The sequence below is a fragment of the Melopsittacus undulatus genome, chromosome 10 (assembly GCF_012275295.1).
Source record: "Melopsittacus undulatus isolate bMelUnd1 chromosome 10, bMelUnd1.mat.Z, whole genome shotgun sequence".
NCBI classification, from domain to species: domain Eukaryota; kingdom Metazoa; phylum Chordata; class Aves; order Psittaciformes; family Psittaculidae; genus Melopsittacus; species Melopsittacus undulatus.
Window position 1 is genome coordinate 28,743,014 of NC_047536.1, and position 18,072 is coordinate 28,761,085.

The window sequence follows — 18,072 nt, forward strand, 5'->3', positions numbered from 1 at the left end:
TGGCCGCACGTCGCCCTGCGGCGGTAGCTGTCTCGCGGCAGGGGGCGGGGTCTATGGTCCACTTCCGGGGCTCCGCTGCGAGCCGCCCCCTCCGGCCGGCAGCTCCGTAAGCCGGCGCCGGGAGGCCGAGCGGAGGGGTGGGCGCGTCCGCCGCGGGCAGCAGGAGCGCTCCCGGGGCTTGGGGCCTCCACTGGAGAGCTTGAGGGGCCGTGGGGTCCGCAGCCCCGCATCCGGGTCACCGGACGCTTCCGGCCGAGCCGCGGCGGGTCCCGGTTGCAGCGCGGAGCGGTGAGGGACGGGCCTGGCCCGCGGGGTGTGGGGGGTTGTCTGCCCGCCCGCGCTGCGGTGTCTGAGGGGACGGTGCGGCGTGGGTGCGGGCGGTGGGAGCTGTGAGCCTTCACCGGGGAGAAGCTGCAGAGAGCCCCCGTGGGGCCGGCCCCGGTGTCCAGTGAAGGCCGCTCACGTCGCGGGGGTGACGGTGGTGGCCGCGGCCGTGCCCGGCGCTCCTCGCACCGCCTGGGCTGGGTGCCTGCAACAAGTGTTTCCGCTACAACCGAGGAGCGAAACGGCTCCAAGCGTGCGTTAAATGCGCGGTGTGCCCTCCCACCCCCTTGTTCCGCGGGCTGGAGTTCCTCAGCAATGCGCTGGTGCTATTCAGTAGCGTTTGCGTTCGGGTTGTTATGTTTTCAAGCGTTTGGTGCAAGCTTAGCGTTCTGGGTTCTCTTGCTGTGGTCTGGGAGAGTGCGGAGTGTGTCCCGTGTTTCTCGCCATCTGCCATAGGGGTTTTTGCATGCTTGTGCCCTGCCAAGCAGTCTAGGGTAGGCAGAGTGGTTGGACCCCTCAGCTGAGGTTTTGACCCAGGAGGCGGATAGAAATGTTTTCTCATCTCACCTGCAGAAACTAGGCGCTGGTCAGACCTTATTTTTCACGCATCTCCATGAAATATTGTAAGTTTTCAGTCAATAATTTGCAGCAAAACGGCCTTGTCACCTTCTCTGTTGCATCAGCTAGTGTGCTTCTTAAAACTATATTTATCTATGCCTGCTCATACTGAGGGTTTTACCAAGCCTTGTAACCATGGTTGTTCACTGCTCGGAGCCTGCCTGGTGCTGGGTGGGCTGCCTGGGATGGGGATGTTTTGCTCTGGAAGCCCTGTGTGCAAGGAGCAGGGCTTTGAAGGGTTGCTGGGTTGTTTGCGCTGTGGTGGTTTGCCTTTTTGGCTCTGTGAACTTTGGCTTGCATGCAAACAGGGAGTCAGAATGAGAGCTGGTGGTGGTTTTGAGTGTCAGTCTGCAGGGACTTCCCTTTCGTGTGGGGACTTTCCCAGTTCTGACATCTCATCCATGTAGCTGAATGCTTTTGTTTAGTAGTTAGTAACAGGGAAGGTAGAAGAATTGTAATAGGTAATCCAGCTCCTTGTCAGCACAGGATCGTTCTTGTTCTGGGGGTGTATTACTGATGTACAGGCAAAGATCCTTCTCTGAAATTCCTTCATGGAGCCCTTCTTGCTAAAGAACAGATACTCTGTTGTCTTTGTCCACAGACTTCATCTTACACAACTTAAGGAGGAAAGATCCCCAGGAGGGAGAAGGGTTTACTCCTGGCCCTTGTGCTCAAATGTTAATTTAGAACTCCACATTTCCTGTGATTCACAGCTTGTCTCTTGACATCAGTGCAATTTTCTGTGGGAAAAACAAGAGCAGAGTGCCTTTGAGCAGGAACTGAACTGCTAGTTAACTTTTCCCACATGGTGTTGTCATTAAGTGCAGCCTTTCATCAAGTAATAGTAACTACTAGGTTGTTGGGGTTTTTGTTTGTTTTCCTGGCCTCTTGGTTGTCGGTTTGTGTTGGGTTTTTCCCCCTATTTATATTATGACTCCTTGTATTCCGTTAATTTTGCTCTTAATGGTGATTTTCATTTTAACAGGAGTGTGTGGGGGCATTGATCAGCATTCTAGCAGCTGCAATTAATACTGGGTGGAAAGTCTTTCCTGAAGTGCTGTTTCAGACATACTACAACCAAAACAGTGCATTGATTTCTCCTTCCTCCCCTCCCTGTGGTTCACAGCTGGGAAGTCTGTAAGGGCTGGATTGTGACTTTATTTAAGAAGCAAAGGCTGTGGTCTGCTGTTTGATCACAAGTTCCTCAGGCAGTTGAGAGTGGAGCATTTTGGCCTGTTCATTACCTTGGGTTTGGTAGTTTTAGGAAGCTTCTTTTGCCACCAGCAAGTGCCTGCGAAGTATGTGAGCTCAGTGAGGTGAAAATGTAGGTCCGTATATACATAAAAGCACCTACTCCTGCAAACAAAAGCATACATGATGTAAAACCAGGAAAGGTTTTGTTCTAATAAAGCAGCTATAAATGGCAGGTATAGCTCTTCTGGGTTTTTTTTGCTGAAAAGATTGCAGCCATCTTTGCACTGCCAATACTCAGCTGAAACTTCGGTTGTCGATTGCAGCAGTCAGGGAGTGTGTTCCCTGTAGGTTGGGTGCAGAGCATTCCCAGTGCAGGGATGGCCTGGGTGTGCCGTCAGGTGGAATGTGAGTGGCAGGAAGTGTTAGGCGAAACAAATAAATCTGCTCAAGTCTGTGGGCACTAGAGGAAACAAAAAGTAGATGCTTTGCCAAGTTGAGCAAAAAAAACTTCTTCAGGGGATTTTTTCAGTCCTGGTATCACTGTGCAGGGCAAAAAAAGAAAAAAAAACTAAACCAATCAGTGACTGATTATTATAATGATTAAGTTGTTTGAACTGAAAGGGCAAAATAATGTGCAGAGGAAAGACTCTAAAAAACTGTGCTTCTCTGTTTTTTGCTGTGAGTTACTTTTGCCTTAGTTTCCTGAGCCAAAGAGCCCTTGGTCCTGACTTTATTGCATCAAACTCTCAGAGCTTTGCTTGATGTGGGTTTGTTGTAGTGCTTTAGCTGGGTAACTGGAAGAAGAGTAGGGAAATACGGTGAAAAGCAGGACAACAGCATTTCTGTAGACTCTGGCACATTTTTCTTGTGCAGAAACCTAAAGAGGTTGTTCTGGGAGCTGCTGCTCTGTGAACCATTTTATGGAATCTTGTGAAGCAGAGAGGTGCTGTGGACATCTGGGGTTTATGCAGCTCTGTTGACTTGTCTTTGTTTTCAATCTTTATTCCAGCAGAGTTGCCATTACTGAAGATTCTTAATGCCAGATAATCAACCTACTGGTGAATAACCATGAGAGAGACGAGGTAGCTGCCCAAGTGTGAGATAAAAACTGATTTCAATGGATTCAAAATATAAAGACGATTTATTTAGGAAGTATGTACAGTTCCATGAATGCAAACTGAGTGCCTCTGACAAGCATCGTCCGATTAATGATGAATATTTGCGAGTGGCAGCCGCAGCCTTTCTTTGCCTTCCCAAAATTGATCCCTTTTATAGATTCCGGTTGATAAAGTTCTACGAGATCGCTGAAAACTCACTGAGATCTGTGAAATCCTCAAGTTTACATTCGCTACATAATGCATTCAGCATGCTTGAGACAGTTGGAATTAATCTCTTCCTTTACCCCTGGAAAAAGGAGTTCAAAAATATTAAGGTAAGACGTTTTATGTGTGGCCATAGTGAGAACATGATTTGTTTATCTTTCTTTTAACATACTTCATTTGTTTCTTCTATAGTCTGTTTTCTTTTCCCCACCTATTAACATGATATATATGTTTGTCTACATATAGTTGGTAAACAGAAGCCACAGGAAAATTGCAATGTAAAGTGTTGTGCTGGCAAGAGTATCCCAAGAGCAGAAGTACTATTTGCATTTATAATATAACCATAAAATAGAGGAAGAGATTATTTAAGGGTTTTCTTTAGCCTAGCTTGCTACAGTGTCTCAATTTCTACTTTGAGATGCTTTCACTGGGGTGAGTGGTCAAGTTATGTTTTAAGCTCATTCAAAGTCTGATCTTTGTCTTGGAATGGCTATTAACAGAGCACAATTACTAACAACTATTGCATGCTTTCAAGTGGATGCTTTGCTGGGGTTTCCACAAGTTGTATGATGATGGTAAAGGAATTTCTCTAAAAGCATTGTTTCCAGAGTATCTTTTATCTGCTTGTCAGCTCTCAGTTCATGAAGTTTGGATTTTAATGTGCTTTCGAATTATTTATCTATGCCAGGATCTCAGAGGGAAAAATAGGAACTTGCATATTGCTCATCTTGGGTGTGGAAGTCAGATAGTGAGTTTTCTGCTGTTGATTTTTCTCTTTTATCTTTTCCTATATGATTATTCAAAACTGCTGCAGCATTTCAGTAATGAATGCTGCAGGTGACTTACAAGAACAGTTTTGATACTTGAAAGCGGAATGAAAACACTGCTGGTATACAGGTGTCTAAAGACATTTGTGGGTTGTGTGCTCTAGTGATCAGTGCTTTTGTTTTTCTTGAAGATGCTGTTTCATTATTTAGCAAAGACTTTGAACATTAGTTCCCTAAAGGTGAACTGCCTTTATTCACGTTCTGTATATAAATCTTTTTCATCTTATGCTTAAATTCTGGCCTTTGAAATGCTGGTTGATCCACTGAGGATAGCTCTTGATGCACTGCTGATACTGACTTTGGTTGTGCCTTGTGGATCCAGTAGCTGTTCTATACAAAGATATGATGGGCAGACGACTCTTGCCTCCAATCTAAACCAGTCTGAACTGGTTTAAGAACATACTTTGGATATGCCAGATGTTAAGGATATTTCAACCTGCACAAACTCAATTTTTGTTTTTTTGTTTTTTTTTTTCTTTTTTTTGACTTAATAGAAAATTATATAAACCAGACATTTGAAACTGCATAGTAATAGTACAGTATATTTAAAGCTGAAGAAGACTTTGGTACTCCCACAGTAACTCACAGTTCCTGTTACCGCTAGTTAGCCCCTGTCCAGGTGCAATACATGAAATCTCTGCCTTTTTACCTTTCATGGTAAGCTTGCTTGTAAATGCAAACATATCTGGTATGCATCAAAGTTAATGTCCTCCCTGTTGATTTAAATCACTGTGCTATACACTGACATTATGCTAATCAGGATTTCAATTTGAATGGAAACTCTCCTACTTTGAATTTGCCTCATGCAGAATTTCCATCTGCTGAGCAGGAGGAATGCAGAAATGGAGTTCATCTTGCCATGGGAGTTGCATGTGTTCACTGTGGTTATTATTCTATTTAATTATACAGTATCTGTCACCAAATTATCTGAACATCTAGTTCATCACTGATTTTGTAACCTAGTTTTCCTTTTATTTCCCCCCAACCCCTTAGACCTACACTGGACCCTTTGTTTATTATGTAAAGTCTGCTCTAACTGAAGATGATGTAAGGCAAATTTTGAACTACATGGGCTATGTTCAAGAACTGGGAACAACGTATAAACTCAAAGAGCAGGTTGATGCCATTCAAGTGAAAATGGTTTCATTTGAACTCTTTTTGGCCAAAGTGGAATGTGAGCAGCTTGTTGAAATTCACTTGCAAGTGAAGGATAAAGGTTATTCAGAGGTTGATGTCATAAATGAGCGAAAAAATAGCACTGAAGATGTTAGAGGCTGCTCAGAAGCCATGAAACGGCGTGTAGAGTGCAAAGAAAACTTGAACACTTCCATGGCACGAATGGTACTCCAGAAATCAGCAAGTGAGCGGGCTTCTAAAGATTATTTCAAGCCAAAGGTGAGCAAGCCTTCTAAATCAGTGGACACATATGATAATTATTGGGAAAGTAAGAAACCACCTTTGATGAGCTCACTGAGTCTCAGGAAAGAACCATTTTTAGTTGATGCAGAAGATGACATTAAAGATGAGATTATCCGTCCATCACCCTCTCTTCTGACAGTGTCAAGCTCCCCACATGGGTGTTCAGAGGAATTTTTGCCAACTTCATCTCATCACAATGGCATGCTAAGAACAAATGTCCCTTACAGCTCCTATTTTTCTGCTCAAGAGGACTTAGATTTATATACTGACTCCGATTCTAGAGGTATGTTAAATTTTAAAAGACAAGAAGCTATTAAGCCTGATGTATGGGTGTTAAAAAATGATGCCAACCCTGTTTACCACAAACGCACCCACCTAGCCAAAGAGACAGCTTCCCTCAAGTGCCAAAACTGTGGCGTACCTTGTGGCACTTCTGTTTGCCAAAAGTGTGACAATCTGTACAGCTCTAGGCAGGAATACCCAGCAGTGAAACAGAGCACCTATTCAATCAAACCACTTCCAAACGATGGCTTGCCTCCTGCATCTTTAAGGGAGAAATCTCAGTACACAGCACAGACTCAGAGTCAAGAGAGAGCTGCTCAGTTCAGTTCAAAACCCAAATCTTCAAGCACCTCACGCTGTGGCTTTTGTAACCGGTCTGGAGCTGCAAACACTTGCACGTTTTGCTCTAAGGTCTCATGTGACACTTGCCTCAATGCTTACTATTATGATCCCTGCTGTAGAAAAAGCGAGCTTCACAGATTCATGCCTAACAATCAGTTAAACTATAAATCATCCCAGCTATCCCATGTAGTTTATAGATAGACTTGATTAGTCTGTTTTGGAGGGGAAGGAAAGGGGGAGGGGAAAGGGCTATATTAACTAGTGTTCTGACTCCACTGATAGGAAAATAACACTGACCTCTTACCAAAAGAACACATCCAAATGTCTGGAACCGTGGTTCAGCAATCAGGTGCCAGTTCTTGATTTTTGTGGCTTCACAGATGCTGCAGACACATTCGATTTCATGCTGCTATAATTTAGGTAACTCCTGAATGATCATTACTTTACAATCTCAAGGGGAAGAAGAGCATGTTTGTGGTTTGTTTTTGTTTTTTTTTTTCTTTAAAACTTGGCAACTGTTGTATGTCAGAAAAGTGGCATCAAACCTTTCTCTTACATTGCAGTCATCTCCTTGCCCAAGTAAATCCATGCAAGGCTTGAAAATTGAAGGTCCTCATTTTCTATGAATGATGAAACTACTGCCATTTTTTAATTAAAGTAAGACTCCCAAATGTGCAAGAGATGTGAATGAATCTTTTTGCCAACAAGGACTATTTTATCTTTTTTTTTTTTTAAGTGTGTCTGCATTTCTTAATCTCCAAAATGCAAACACCAACAGCATCTCTTCCTTTTGTCTTTACGTTTCTTCCTTCTCCCCTTATCTCCCTGTTGTTTTTCTCAAGGTTATATAATCTGAATCTGGGCAATTTTTGCTTTGTTTTCGGGTGTTGCCAATTTCATTCTACTGGGTTTTGCCGTATGGTAGTTCAAAAAGGTGAACCTGTAGTCATGTTACTCAGATTATGCCTGGAGTGTTGTCCTTTCAGATGAGTACTGACTTTCTTTATTTTCTGTTGCACATGTATTAAGTACTGTTCTTTGTACTGTAAATAGGTATTTGGAAACAGTTTATTTTTAATAAATATTTAATATGTTGAGTTCTTAAAAGTGGTAGAATCATTATAACTATGAAGTCTCTCTGGGTTATTTGTTCAGGTGACTTTTTGTTTTTCCTTGTACTGTATTTCATAGCTTATAGTCACTGTGGCAGACTGATCAATTTTGGGGTTTTAATCTGACTTTTTTTTTCTCTCCTTCTGACAAGGCTACCACTAGTCTGAGTGCAGTCTTGTCTAAGAGTTGCAGGATTTTGGTTCTCAATGCACGCTTTTCCTTTGTGGTTATGGAAATTGTAAGTATAAATGTTATGCTTGCTTCCAAATTCATTGCCACCTCTGTAGTGTAGTCCGGCAAGTAAAGCACTGGCCTGGTTAAAAATCAGAGCTCATTTGTGACTCCTGTTAAAGTAAACCCATCACTTATGGATGTGAATCAGATAATAAGATTATCTCTGTTACTGTAGCTCATAGGAACCCAAGCGGAGAATCAGGACTCCGTCATGCTAGGCTCTGTACAGTTTGACCCCCAAACAACACCTGGTTATGAATAGGCTTTAGGTTTTTTGTTAAAAGGAAACCCACAACAATCCTTCTAGCTACCTTATTCCACCTAGCTGGTTAGATCAAAATATCAGGCAACCTAATCTGATGTGCAGAATTTAATGTGTTTAAAATACCTGTAAAAACTAGCTGAGATGTAAACTATGTAGTCAGTCCACTCTGCACTAAAATTATTCACTTAGGGGTTTTTTAAACACTGTTAGAGTCTAGGCTTCTAAACTTAAATGTCCATTGATCCCTGTGTGACAGAAACATGCATGAATGATCATTTGTATTACATTTTTTGGGTGGGGGGAGGGCTTGAGGTAGGTAGAGGGGGAAACTATATAGGCTAATGTTGTAAAATAGCTAAAATAATTTTAGCCATAAACAGGTGTCAGAAGTATTATGGAAATAAGATGAAATCTGAGTCTTACAGAGGGCTGAGAGCAGTAAGTTACTGTACAGTTTGCACTAAGAGACAAAGTGAATGGCGTGTGTTTAGCAATCAGGGAAAAGTCTGAATCAAGTGACTGCAGCTGAACATTATGGTATAGGCATGTATTGCCTTGCTGACCCTGAAGGTTGGGGTGAACATTGTTTAGGTGACTGATTTTAAGGTTTTGAAAATCTTGTATGCTTTTTCTATAAATATATATATATATATAAATATGACACAAATGTAGATACATTCTGTATATAGTGAAGAATTTAAAAACAATTTTATTATTAAAATACAGTCCAAGGGTGGCTTTCATTTTGGTGGCTATTTTGGTTTTGTTCATCTTTTGAAGTGTCATGCCTGTTTGGCTGCTCTACAGTGTATCTTCTAGTTCACTAGTTCAATTTCCATATGGCTACTCACACTACAGTGAATAACTAAAACTGTGATGCCACGTAATTTTTACGGTGAACATAGCAGGGACTATACTTGCTTTGAAAAAGAAAAGTCCTGTGTATATATGTCATGGAATACTGTAGTACAAAACTGTGTTGAATTGAAGTGATACCATGCTCTATTTTTGTGTATCTTACTGTATGAGGTTGCTGTGATTGATACAGTAAAATATATGCTAATTTAAAATGCAGGTGTTTTGCATCTGATTTGTTTAAATTATGTTTTGAAGGAATTTAAAAATAAAGAAGCCTTTAAGAAAAGGCTTAAACTCTTTTCTTAAAGTGGAGTGCATGTAGCTGTCTGTCTCACAACTGTGTTTTGCATGCAGAAATGAGTTGGTGCCCAGAGGTAATCTTGGGGGCAATAATGGGCAAAAGTGTATGTATCATGAGCCTCAGCGTTATGAAACTGGATGTACTGCTTGCAGAATGCAGAGCTTTTTTTAAAAGCTTTTATTTTCAAGTCTTAGCAGCATGACTCAGTTTGTTCCATAAGAGCATGTAAGCCAATATGTCAGCAGTCTGCAGCAGACAGACTAACGTGGGGTGGAGAGCAGGTTTCATGGGTGATGTGAAGCTAACAGACATTGATTTCCAGCCTTGACTCTCAATGTCATACACACTTCTAACGAGCTTCCTGATATAAGCTGCATCTCGCAGAAGATGTGCGATACTACTGATGTACTTTTGGCACTTCAGTTAGGCCTTCTGGCTCCTTCTTCATCCTGCTAGCTCTGGAGCAGGATAGTTCCTCAAGTTCCAAACTAGATCACTTCTTCATTTGTCCTTCATGTTAAAGCATGTCAGGCAACTGCTGAAATGCCAGAAGTGCCATTTCTACAAGGCCTCTAATCTTATGATCTCTTGAGATTACTGGAAGCATCAGGGATGATGATAAAAAACAGGCTCAAGGTAACTAAAATATTCTTGCAGGAAATCTTATCTTACATCACCGTGCTTCTTGTGCTAATGTATTTCTGGTGCATATAGAACAAGACTTTGTGCTGTTTTACTCTGACATTTCTGATTACAGACCTATGTGTGTTTCCTGTGTCTTTTGCCCTCAACAGAAGTTTAAAGGATGCTAGCAGTTCCGACTTGATGGTTTGAACTGACAGCTCCTTAAATGTATTTGTTTCTGGAAGATGCCTGTAGGTTACAAGCATTTAGTACATGTTGCTGATTATGCTGTAGGATTTATTTTAAGGGAAAAGGTTCACCTTTCTAATATTTGTTTAGAGCCAGAAGCTAATCTGAGCATGGTGATAATTGATACATTGCCAGAGTGACTGGATAAAAAGCAGGAGGTTATTCCAAGTTAAGGTAACATGTTGGCATACCTGTTTTAGCTTCAATTTAGTTAGTTCCCTGAAATCCATCGGAGTTAAGCCTTTTAGCATGGCCCTTGCTGTGGTATCTAAGCAGCAACTGAGTTGAGCTACAAATGTTTCTATTTGTGAAAGATGCCCCATGCTTCTTTCTGAAAATCATGGAATGTGGTAGTGTTTGTCTAAAGGCTGTTAGGTATGTAAATGTCTTAGAAATTGTGTATAAAATTAAGTAGAATTGAGCATTGCAGTTACTTTTAATTACTTTTTTTCTTCAGTTGCTTTTATTCTCCTAGGAAAGATATTTTTTTTTGTAACTTGTCTTGCTGGTATTGAAAATGTAGGGGCAGGGAATCAGTAATTAAGTAGCTTTCTGGTTTTGTACTCCTACACCCCTGCTGTGAAAAACAAACTCGGAGGGCAACCTTTTGCACTGAGCCTCTATATGAAAATGAACAGACAAGTGCATCAGATCATCTTAATGCAGTGCCTGGAGGAAGGCAAAAGGTTGAAGTATGTAATATGGCAGCAGCTCTTTTAACTCTAAAATCCTGCAGACATGCCACATAATTGAAGCTCTTCCATCTGAGGAGAGGTGTAGGAGAGCCAGAGAGCAGCTGCTTTGTTTGACAGGCTTGCTGTGCAGATTTCAATGTGCTAATGTGTGGAAAGCAAGGCTGTTCCTTACAGCATTGAAGCTCTCTGCGTTGAAAATATCTTGGCATGTATTATACTGTGCAGTGGGTCTTGGTTCAGACCGGAATCTGGAGCCCTGTGACAAGGTGACCTGTGTAGCCCTAGAGGTAGTCAGTGTGCTGATGGGCAACTACTTGCAGCCAGACCATGCCAAAGTCAGAAGCAGCAACTAATAGCAGGCTGACCATGTAGAGCTGTGAGGATGCTTGACCTGTACCCAGGAATTTACGGCACCTTGTAGTGCTCAGAGTGGAGCAATCTTTACAATTCCTTATTTTCCCCTCCTGCACTGCTTTTGCTGCTTTCACCATGTGGGACAGAGGATGAGAGCTCTGGCATTGCTGTGAGTTGTTGCTTTTTTGGAAACAGCTGCATTGCTGCCCTGACCTCTGTGGAAGAAAGGATCTTGTCTCCTTAGAAATCCCTGCAAACATGGGAGACAATGCTTTGTTCAGGGACTGTGGGGTGCTGCCACTTGGTTTCTGCCATTTTGTAAGGCAGAGTTGCTCCAAGGTTTTCCAAATGTAGGCAAAACGAACCATCTGGACCATGCAGCCATAGAGGCTTTCCTGGTGGGATGGGTTTGCTGTTGCCTTATCCTGAGAAACAGCAGGGTCAGAGGCTATGATTACTGCTGGTGCACCACTGCAGTCAGCTGCCCATACACCTGATCTTGTCTCAGCTGGCAGCAGTGGGTCTGGTTTTCCACTGCAGTAGCAGATGAAAAGGGGTTATGGAAATATTCCCGACATCCAGCAGCTTCCCAGGTTGCCTGTGCTTAAAGCCAGGCATGGACTTCCACTGAACTTGGAAAGGCTTTGTGTAAAAAAGAGGTGGGCAAGTGGAAATGTTCCAGATAAAAATGAAACAACCTGCTCTGATATTTTTCTTTAGCATCAAGAAGGAATTTATCTTCCAGCATTTGGAATCTACAGGGCACTGAAGTCCTATTGCAGGGAACTTCAGATGAGATTAGGGGTTGTTTGAATTACTGATGCTTCATATTGGTGGGGTTAGTTCTTAGTGCTGCAGATTCTGAATGTAAGTCGTGGTGGTCCTGGTCCTTCTGTTCAGGCTGGGCTCTTTCATAGTAGTTCTTGCTTTTGAGATCAGGATGCACAATACCTTCTGACTGAAGTAATACCACCCATCTGTTTTTCCTGTCTTACAGTGAGCTTTTAGTTAATTCTGCATTGTGCAGTTCACTGCATTGAAGACAATGTCAGAGCTCCAAGTAGCTCTAAGTAGTGCAGAATCAGGCCTGCAGTATGTGGCTGACAACTTGCATGTGGCAGCTGCTTCTGCTGTTGTGGGTGTGGGGCTGTCATGCTTCCTGCTTTAGAAATCATTCTCATGATAGTCATACTGTTCTGAGAGGTTTTTTTATCATCAACCTGCTTTAAAAAAAGAAAAAGAAAACTCAACCCACAACTGTTCATCAGCTCCTTAGTGCAAAATGCTGCTTTCCCCCAGAGTCAGTACAATCTGGTTTGTAGCTTTGTGTGCAGCGTGCTCCCCTTTAACTGCCTTACCTGAAACTTTCACAGTCCAGCTTTCTGAAGCACCGCCAGTCTAGACCTGTCTTCACCAAAGCATCAATCTCTGCACGTCTCTCCATCATTGCACATGTATAAGCTCTGCACTTTACCTTCCAGTTAGGCAAGACTGAGCTTCTGTAGTGACTCAGTTGTGGATCTGTGCCAGTGGCATGTGTAAACCCCAAATCCTAATAAATGAACTGTTAATCAAAACAGATGCTACTAACAAGCAAGTCTAAAAAGGAACAGCCTGTTTACATGTCTTGGTGCATTTATGCTAACTAGTATATTCACGGTGAACCTTCCCACAAAGCAGCTCTGTGATGGAGGGGAGAGGCCTCTTGCCTGCTGTGTGGTCCCTTGCACCACCAGCAGTGGGGAGTGAGTGGGGTCCCACAGCAGGGCCACAGAAGCTGGTGGAAGCTCGCTAACAGAATCTGTGTGGTCCCTTCAAGGGTACAGAGGAACCCTGTTAGATACCTACATCAGCTCAGGGTCAGAAGATCTCCTAAAGAGCCAAGTCTTGGCATGAAGATTCCCTCTGTGTTGCTAGGTAAAGTGTGGCTGGGTGGGAATGTTGAAGACAACCTCTGGAAATAGTCGCATAGCTGTTCCTTAGCAGTTTCTGACAGTAGAATCCAGCAGACACCTGATAGCACTTTGCTGGCTTGGTTGGGGTGTGCAGATGGGGTTGTCTCACTCTGGAGTGATGGTGGGTTTGTTTGCTAGGTTTTTTTGGACATATTCTTCATTACAACCAAGCATGCAGTGAGCCTGTAATTGCTCACGTGGAGGAGGTTGTGTTGTGACCCCAAAGGGACACTGGAGGGAATGGGCAGAGTGCCACTGATGGCTCTCTCTGAGCCTGGTGCTTGGGTATGCCCGAGGAGGAGGGTGGCTGTATGGGTTTGCTGGCTGCAGATAGAGGGGGTTGACTCAGAGGCAGAAGCAGAAGGGAACAAGGATGCCATCTGCTACATCACCTGCTCAAAACCTGCTTCCTCAGGCTGCATTGCTGGGGTGAGCCATAAGCCTTTCTGTCCAGAGGGGTCAGCTCAGCATCACTGTGAAACACCTCCTGGGAACTCGGTTTCCCTTGGCTGGAGCTGGTGGAGGTGGCTCGTTTATTGATCCTGGGATGTGCATTGAGGGAAGAAAGCCATTTCCATCGCTTTTTGCTTTATGCTTGGTTCCTGGCCCTAAATTGCAAACCTGTTCTAGTATCTTTTCACACAGGATTAAACGAGAAGATGTATTCTTATAGCTGTAACAAGTCTGTTTTATAAGCTGGCTTTGGGCCATCTCAGCAGAAATCAGTGGGCTGCATGCATATGCTCTGCTTCTCCGTTTTAGGGGAGAGGGGGAAGAGGGGCTTTATTCCCAATGCTCTGCCTCTCTGTGAGAAGTAAAGCCCCTCTTAGGGCAGCTGCCGTTACATCTTTTGCTATGATTAAATTCTGTTATTCTCCAGAACTTAACAACAGAGATTTCTGAGAGAATATTCCTAATGCCAGGAAGGGGAATAAGCATGCTTATGCATTTTCTACTGTGCTTTGTTGTGAAGTCATGTGGAATAGCTATAGATGGCACTCTGGTATTGGTTACTGCTTGTACCTAGCTGTTTCTGGTGCTGAGAGGACAGAGAACAGTGAGCCTCTGTCTTGGGAGAGTAAGATCAATGTGGCCAGCTTCTGAGAGATTTATGTATAGCTTCTGCAGCGAACACATGATGTGGGCAAGGATGTACTGAAGGGTAGAAATGAAATATAAGGAATAGGATGAAGCCTAGTGGCAGTACAGCATCATATTGTAGCAATACTGTTTCCTGCTATACAGATTTTCTTATAGACAGTGCTTCCATGTAGATGATGTGGCATTCTGGATCTTGTGTTGATAAGGATTTAAAGGAACTTTGTACCTTGTTTTAGGTAATGTTTCATTTAGTGTCTGCCTGGCCTTTCCATGCCCTAAGAACTGGTGCTGGAGGCTGTGGTGGCTCTGCAGCTCCAGGACAGAACTGAGGAGGTGCTAGCTGAGCAGGGGATGCTCTTAGCCTCTGTTTCCCCCTCCTAGGTCTCCAGTGGAGTTTCAGCCTGAGGAAGACACAAAACCTCTTTGTGTAAATTGTAATAGAAATAAGACTTAGAATAGGTGAGTAGAAGGGGGTGTTTGCTCTATGTGTGGCACTTGCCCTACTGGGGAGGGTCTTAACATTGCCAGAGTTTATTGAAACTTGAAAGGTGCTTCACAGGCGCAGTCAGTCTCAGAGATCCCTTTCTTTCCCTTAGTCTTGTATTTCAGTATTCAGGTAGAGAAGCACAGATCTGAAGGCCCTTCCCAACCCTAACCATTCTGTGATTCATTTCAAGTGCATTCTGTACCCCACGGATCACTGCCAGGCTCTGTGCAGTTTCCCATGTCTAGGTTTGCAAATCTGCCTTTTGCTTGGACTCTTTTAGTGACTTCTGCCTGTTTCAGGAGTCAAAGTCTCACTCACTTTCCATTGTGACTCCTAAAGTCTTGGGCTATTTAAAGGCATATAAAAGAATTGAAAGAATCTCATCTGGCAGCGTGGAAGCTTGTGGTGTTTGAATCTTTGATATGAAGATTTCTCCTGCTTGGAGAATAGTTAATTTTAATGCTGTGAAATAGAGCATGATAACAGTGCTGCTGTATATACTGCAGGGAGCATTATGTGCTGCTTAATATAATGATGCTCTTGTCCAAGAATTTCATTTAATAATGAGAGAGGGAAGGTGCAGTGTTCATGTACAAGTAATTCACACCTAAAACTTTTGGAATTAATTTCTTTAATGTAGCTCTGCCTGCAGCTGGAGTTAAATTCTTTTTTCCTGGTTCAGTGCTCACTGCTTCAAATACAGCCTTTTAAATGTTGCAGTGGTCTAGATACCTTTGGACCCTAGTGTCTGATCTTGCACTGCAGGGAATGTGGTAAGCAGAAGGAAGGTTGAGACATGAAGATGTGGTGTGTAGCCATCCTTCTACTTAGATGTAGCTGCAATACAATGGAAAACCAAGGAAGAAAGCAACCTGTTTTCTGCAAAGTCATTTTTGACATGTTTTAAAACACTGAGGTCAATAAACATGATTTTGATGGAAAGAAAGGTGAGAGATTCTGCAGAAGTGCAGAAATGATCAAACCCAAGTGTTCCTTGCTGTAGTACAAACCTAGGGTATAATCACTGTAGTTTTGCTTCTTGGCTGTTCCTGAGTTTGTAGTCTCAGGGCAGGTTATAGGCATCTTCTGGTACTTTTCACTGCTTGATTTAAAAATCTTCTTCATTTCATTATACTTCCTACTTTTCAACTGGCTCAAAGCCTGTTGGCAAAATGACTTTTACTGAACTCAAGTAGGATGTTCACATGTCTTGGTAGTGAACGTAGGTTTGACACTGATTTGATCCTGCTTTTCATGCCTGCAGCTTATCACTCAAGCTCTCCAGTGAAGGACTTTATTTCCTCAGTCAAATATTTTCCATGTGACTAGATAACAGCTAGAGGCAGTGATTTTTCTGTCAGTGCTTGACACTGTGGATTTTGTTCAGAAATCTCATGGCCATCTGAAAAGTAGCCTCAGAAACAAGCACTGCATTTGCTTGCAGTGTTTGTTTTATTTATCTGCTTCTTTATCCTGCAGAGTGGCAGGAGGAAATGAAGTGATGGGGTGTTCATATTTCTGCAGCACTGAAAATGTGTCTTTTTTTTCTCCCCAACAAAGCTTGAAGTCACAGGGAAGTTCATTTGTTGTCAGCAGGCACCTTCCCTGTCAAACTGAAAGTCATGTCCCAGTTTCTCTGTTTGTACTCCCTGGAACATGGTGCTTGGGAAAAGCACCAGCTCAGCTGCCTATGATGTTCAGATTATACCCACCTCCCAATGGGCTGAAGGTTGGTTTTTGTTGCTTGTTTTCCCTACTGCACTAATGCCATGACACCCAGCAGCTTTGTCCCAGAAGCACTTCATAGAGGGGAGCCTGATTTCCAGTTCTGTTCAGTCAACAGCTTTCCCATCACCAGCAAGCAAAGAGGTTTGTAAGTGGGTTTGTGATGAGAAAAGAGTCTGCTATGAACCTGATTGAGACACTGAAATAGCTTATGCACCAGTCACCAAGGCACTGTCTTTTAATCATGACTGACACAGTTTTTTACTGAAGACAAAACCTGGCGCTATAATCTTTGTGCTGGTTTTATGCTAGTGGAGGAACAGTGATTACAGTGTGGTTAAACCTGAGCTGTACAACAGGGAGAGGAACTGAGGCTGCAGAATTAATTCTAGATAAAACCACAGGTGTGAAAGGCTCATTAAAAACTATCAAGCCATGGAGTGGAGGCATGTGTGAAAGACATTACACTGCTGCCAAAGAGCAGTGTGAGTAGGAAGATAAGGGGAGAGAAGTTATTGGCCTGACTGCTCTTCAGAGATGAGGAGAAGAAACTGGCTGAAAAGTTGAGCCTGATAACAGAGTGGTATCTAATGACTCTACATGCAAAAGTGACTTTTCCTGGAAATACTAGTTCTGTATACTAATGCAGGAAAGCTTTATAGTAGCAAAGGAAGTTGATAGATCCCAAAGGGAATATTAATTAGGAACAACTTGAAAGTCCAGCCAAAGATCTATTTAAATTGATGTATTTCTCATGGAAAATACCATGTGTTTTCCTAAAATAAAATAATAAGGTACTAAGTCTGCATGTGTTCAAAGTAGACTTTGAACATTAGAAAAGAATAAGAGGAAACTAAAGGAATTCACTCTGGAGTGTGAAACTCCACTGCTTCAGTGCCTTCTCTGTGCCAGTAGGCTTGGTGTGCAGCCCTTCCTGCTGCCCTCAGGGTTAGGGAACACACAGGAGGGCTTAATACAGGTCTTTCAATGATGTTTTGAGCAACAAGATACTGATTCTTCATCTGGCTAAGACACAACTTAGCACAAGCTGTATGCTGGGGAGCATTGCACCTTGCAGTGTTCTTCTCAAACTGGTAGCTAACTTTCAGTTCTGCTGGGAGGAGCAGGTGGGACTGAGTGGAACACAAGTATGTGATATTTGGGTCATCTGTGTGTGATACGGTAATGGGAAGGAAGGAGGCTGAGCAGAAATCAGTTTTCTGGTTACATGTTTGCTTCTTTGATTTCATGTCACAGTCTCTTGTCAGCCACTATGTGTTGTTCCTTTGGTATCACTTAAAGCCATGTTTGACTTAAGCCAGTTGAGAATCTAGTCCATAATTCCTAAGAATGAAGCGTGATTCACCACTACAGAAGTTACATTTCTTGTCAGGTCACTTCACACTGTGGAGCCTTATACGAAACCACAGCACACAGATCTCCATCCACTTCCATTTGTGTATGCTGAAACGTGCTTGGTTTGTCATATGGCCATGTGGCATTTGCAGACTGAAGCATAATGTGCAGCATCCTTGCACAGCTGAGATCCGGGCTCCCTTGGTGACCTCTGGGAGAGCTAAAACTCTTGAGAAAATCAGTCAAATGAAAGCGAGCCCCCTTCAGAATAGTTTAGTTCAGACTAAAGAGGATTTTAAAATACCAAAGTTTTCCTTTCCTGGACCAAACCCATATTCTTGGCCGTACTGGACCTTTGTGCCAGCAGGACTCTGTTCCTGTGGGTGTGTTGAAGGCTATTAGGCATGCACTGCTCTGCCAGGGCTGG

General features: G+C 43.0%; 1 protein-coding gene across 2 annotated transcripts; it reads left to right on the plus strand.

Moving 5' to 3' along the window:
- Positions 1 to 95: 95 nt before the first annotated feature.
- On the plus strand, positions 96 to 9,105 carry SPATA2 (spermatogenesis associated 2). 2 transcript variants are annotated; one of them, XM_005146712.3, is made up of 3 exons: positions 96 to 288; positions 3,146 to 3,568; positions 5,279 to 9,105. In XM_005146712.3, exons 2-3 carry the CDS (start codon positions 3,254 to 3,256, stop codon positions 6,527 to 6,529), a joined length of 1,566 nt encoding a protein of 521 aa, XP_005146769.1. In that variant the 5' UTR covers positions 96 to 288; positions 3,146 to 3,253; the 3' UTR covers positions 6,530 to 9,105. The 2 variants fall into 2 exon arrangements, with proteins under 2 accessions (XP_005146769.1, XP_033923030.1); XM_034067139.1 differs by having other exon boundaries at positions 3,149 to 3,568.
- Positions 9,106 to 18,072: the final 8,967 nt, after the last annotated feature.

Excerpts from the sequence above, each read along its gene's own strand:
- SPATA2 (XM_005146712.3), top strand. The coding sequence starts at position 3,254 with ATGGATTCAAAATATAAAGACGATTTATTTAGGAAGTATGTACAGTTC. Across the intron at positions 3,569-5,278 it reads AGGAGTTCAAAAATATTAAG|ACCTACACTGGACCCTTTGT; the intron begins GTAAGACGTTTT and ends CCAACCCCTTAG.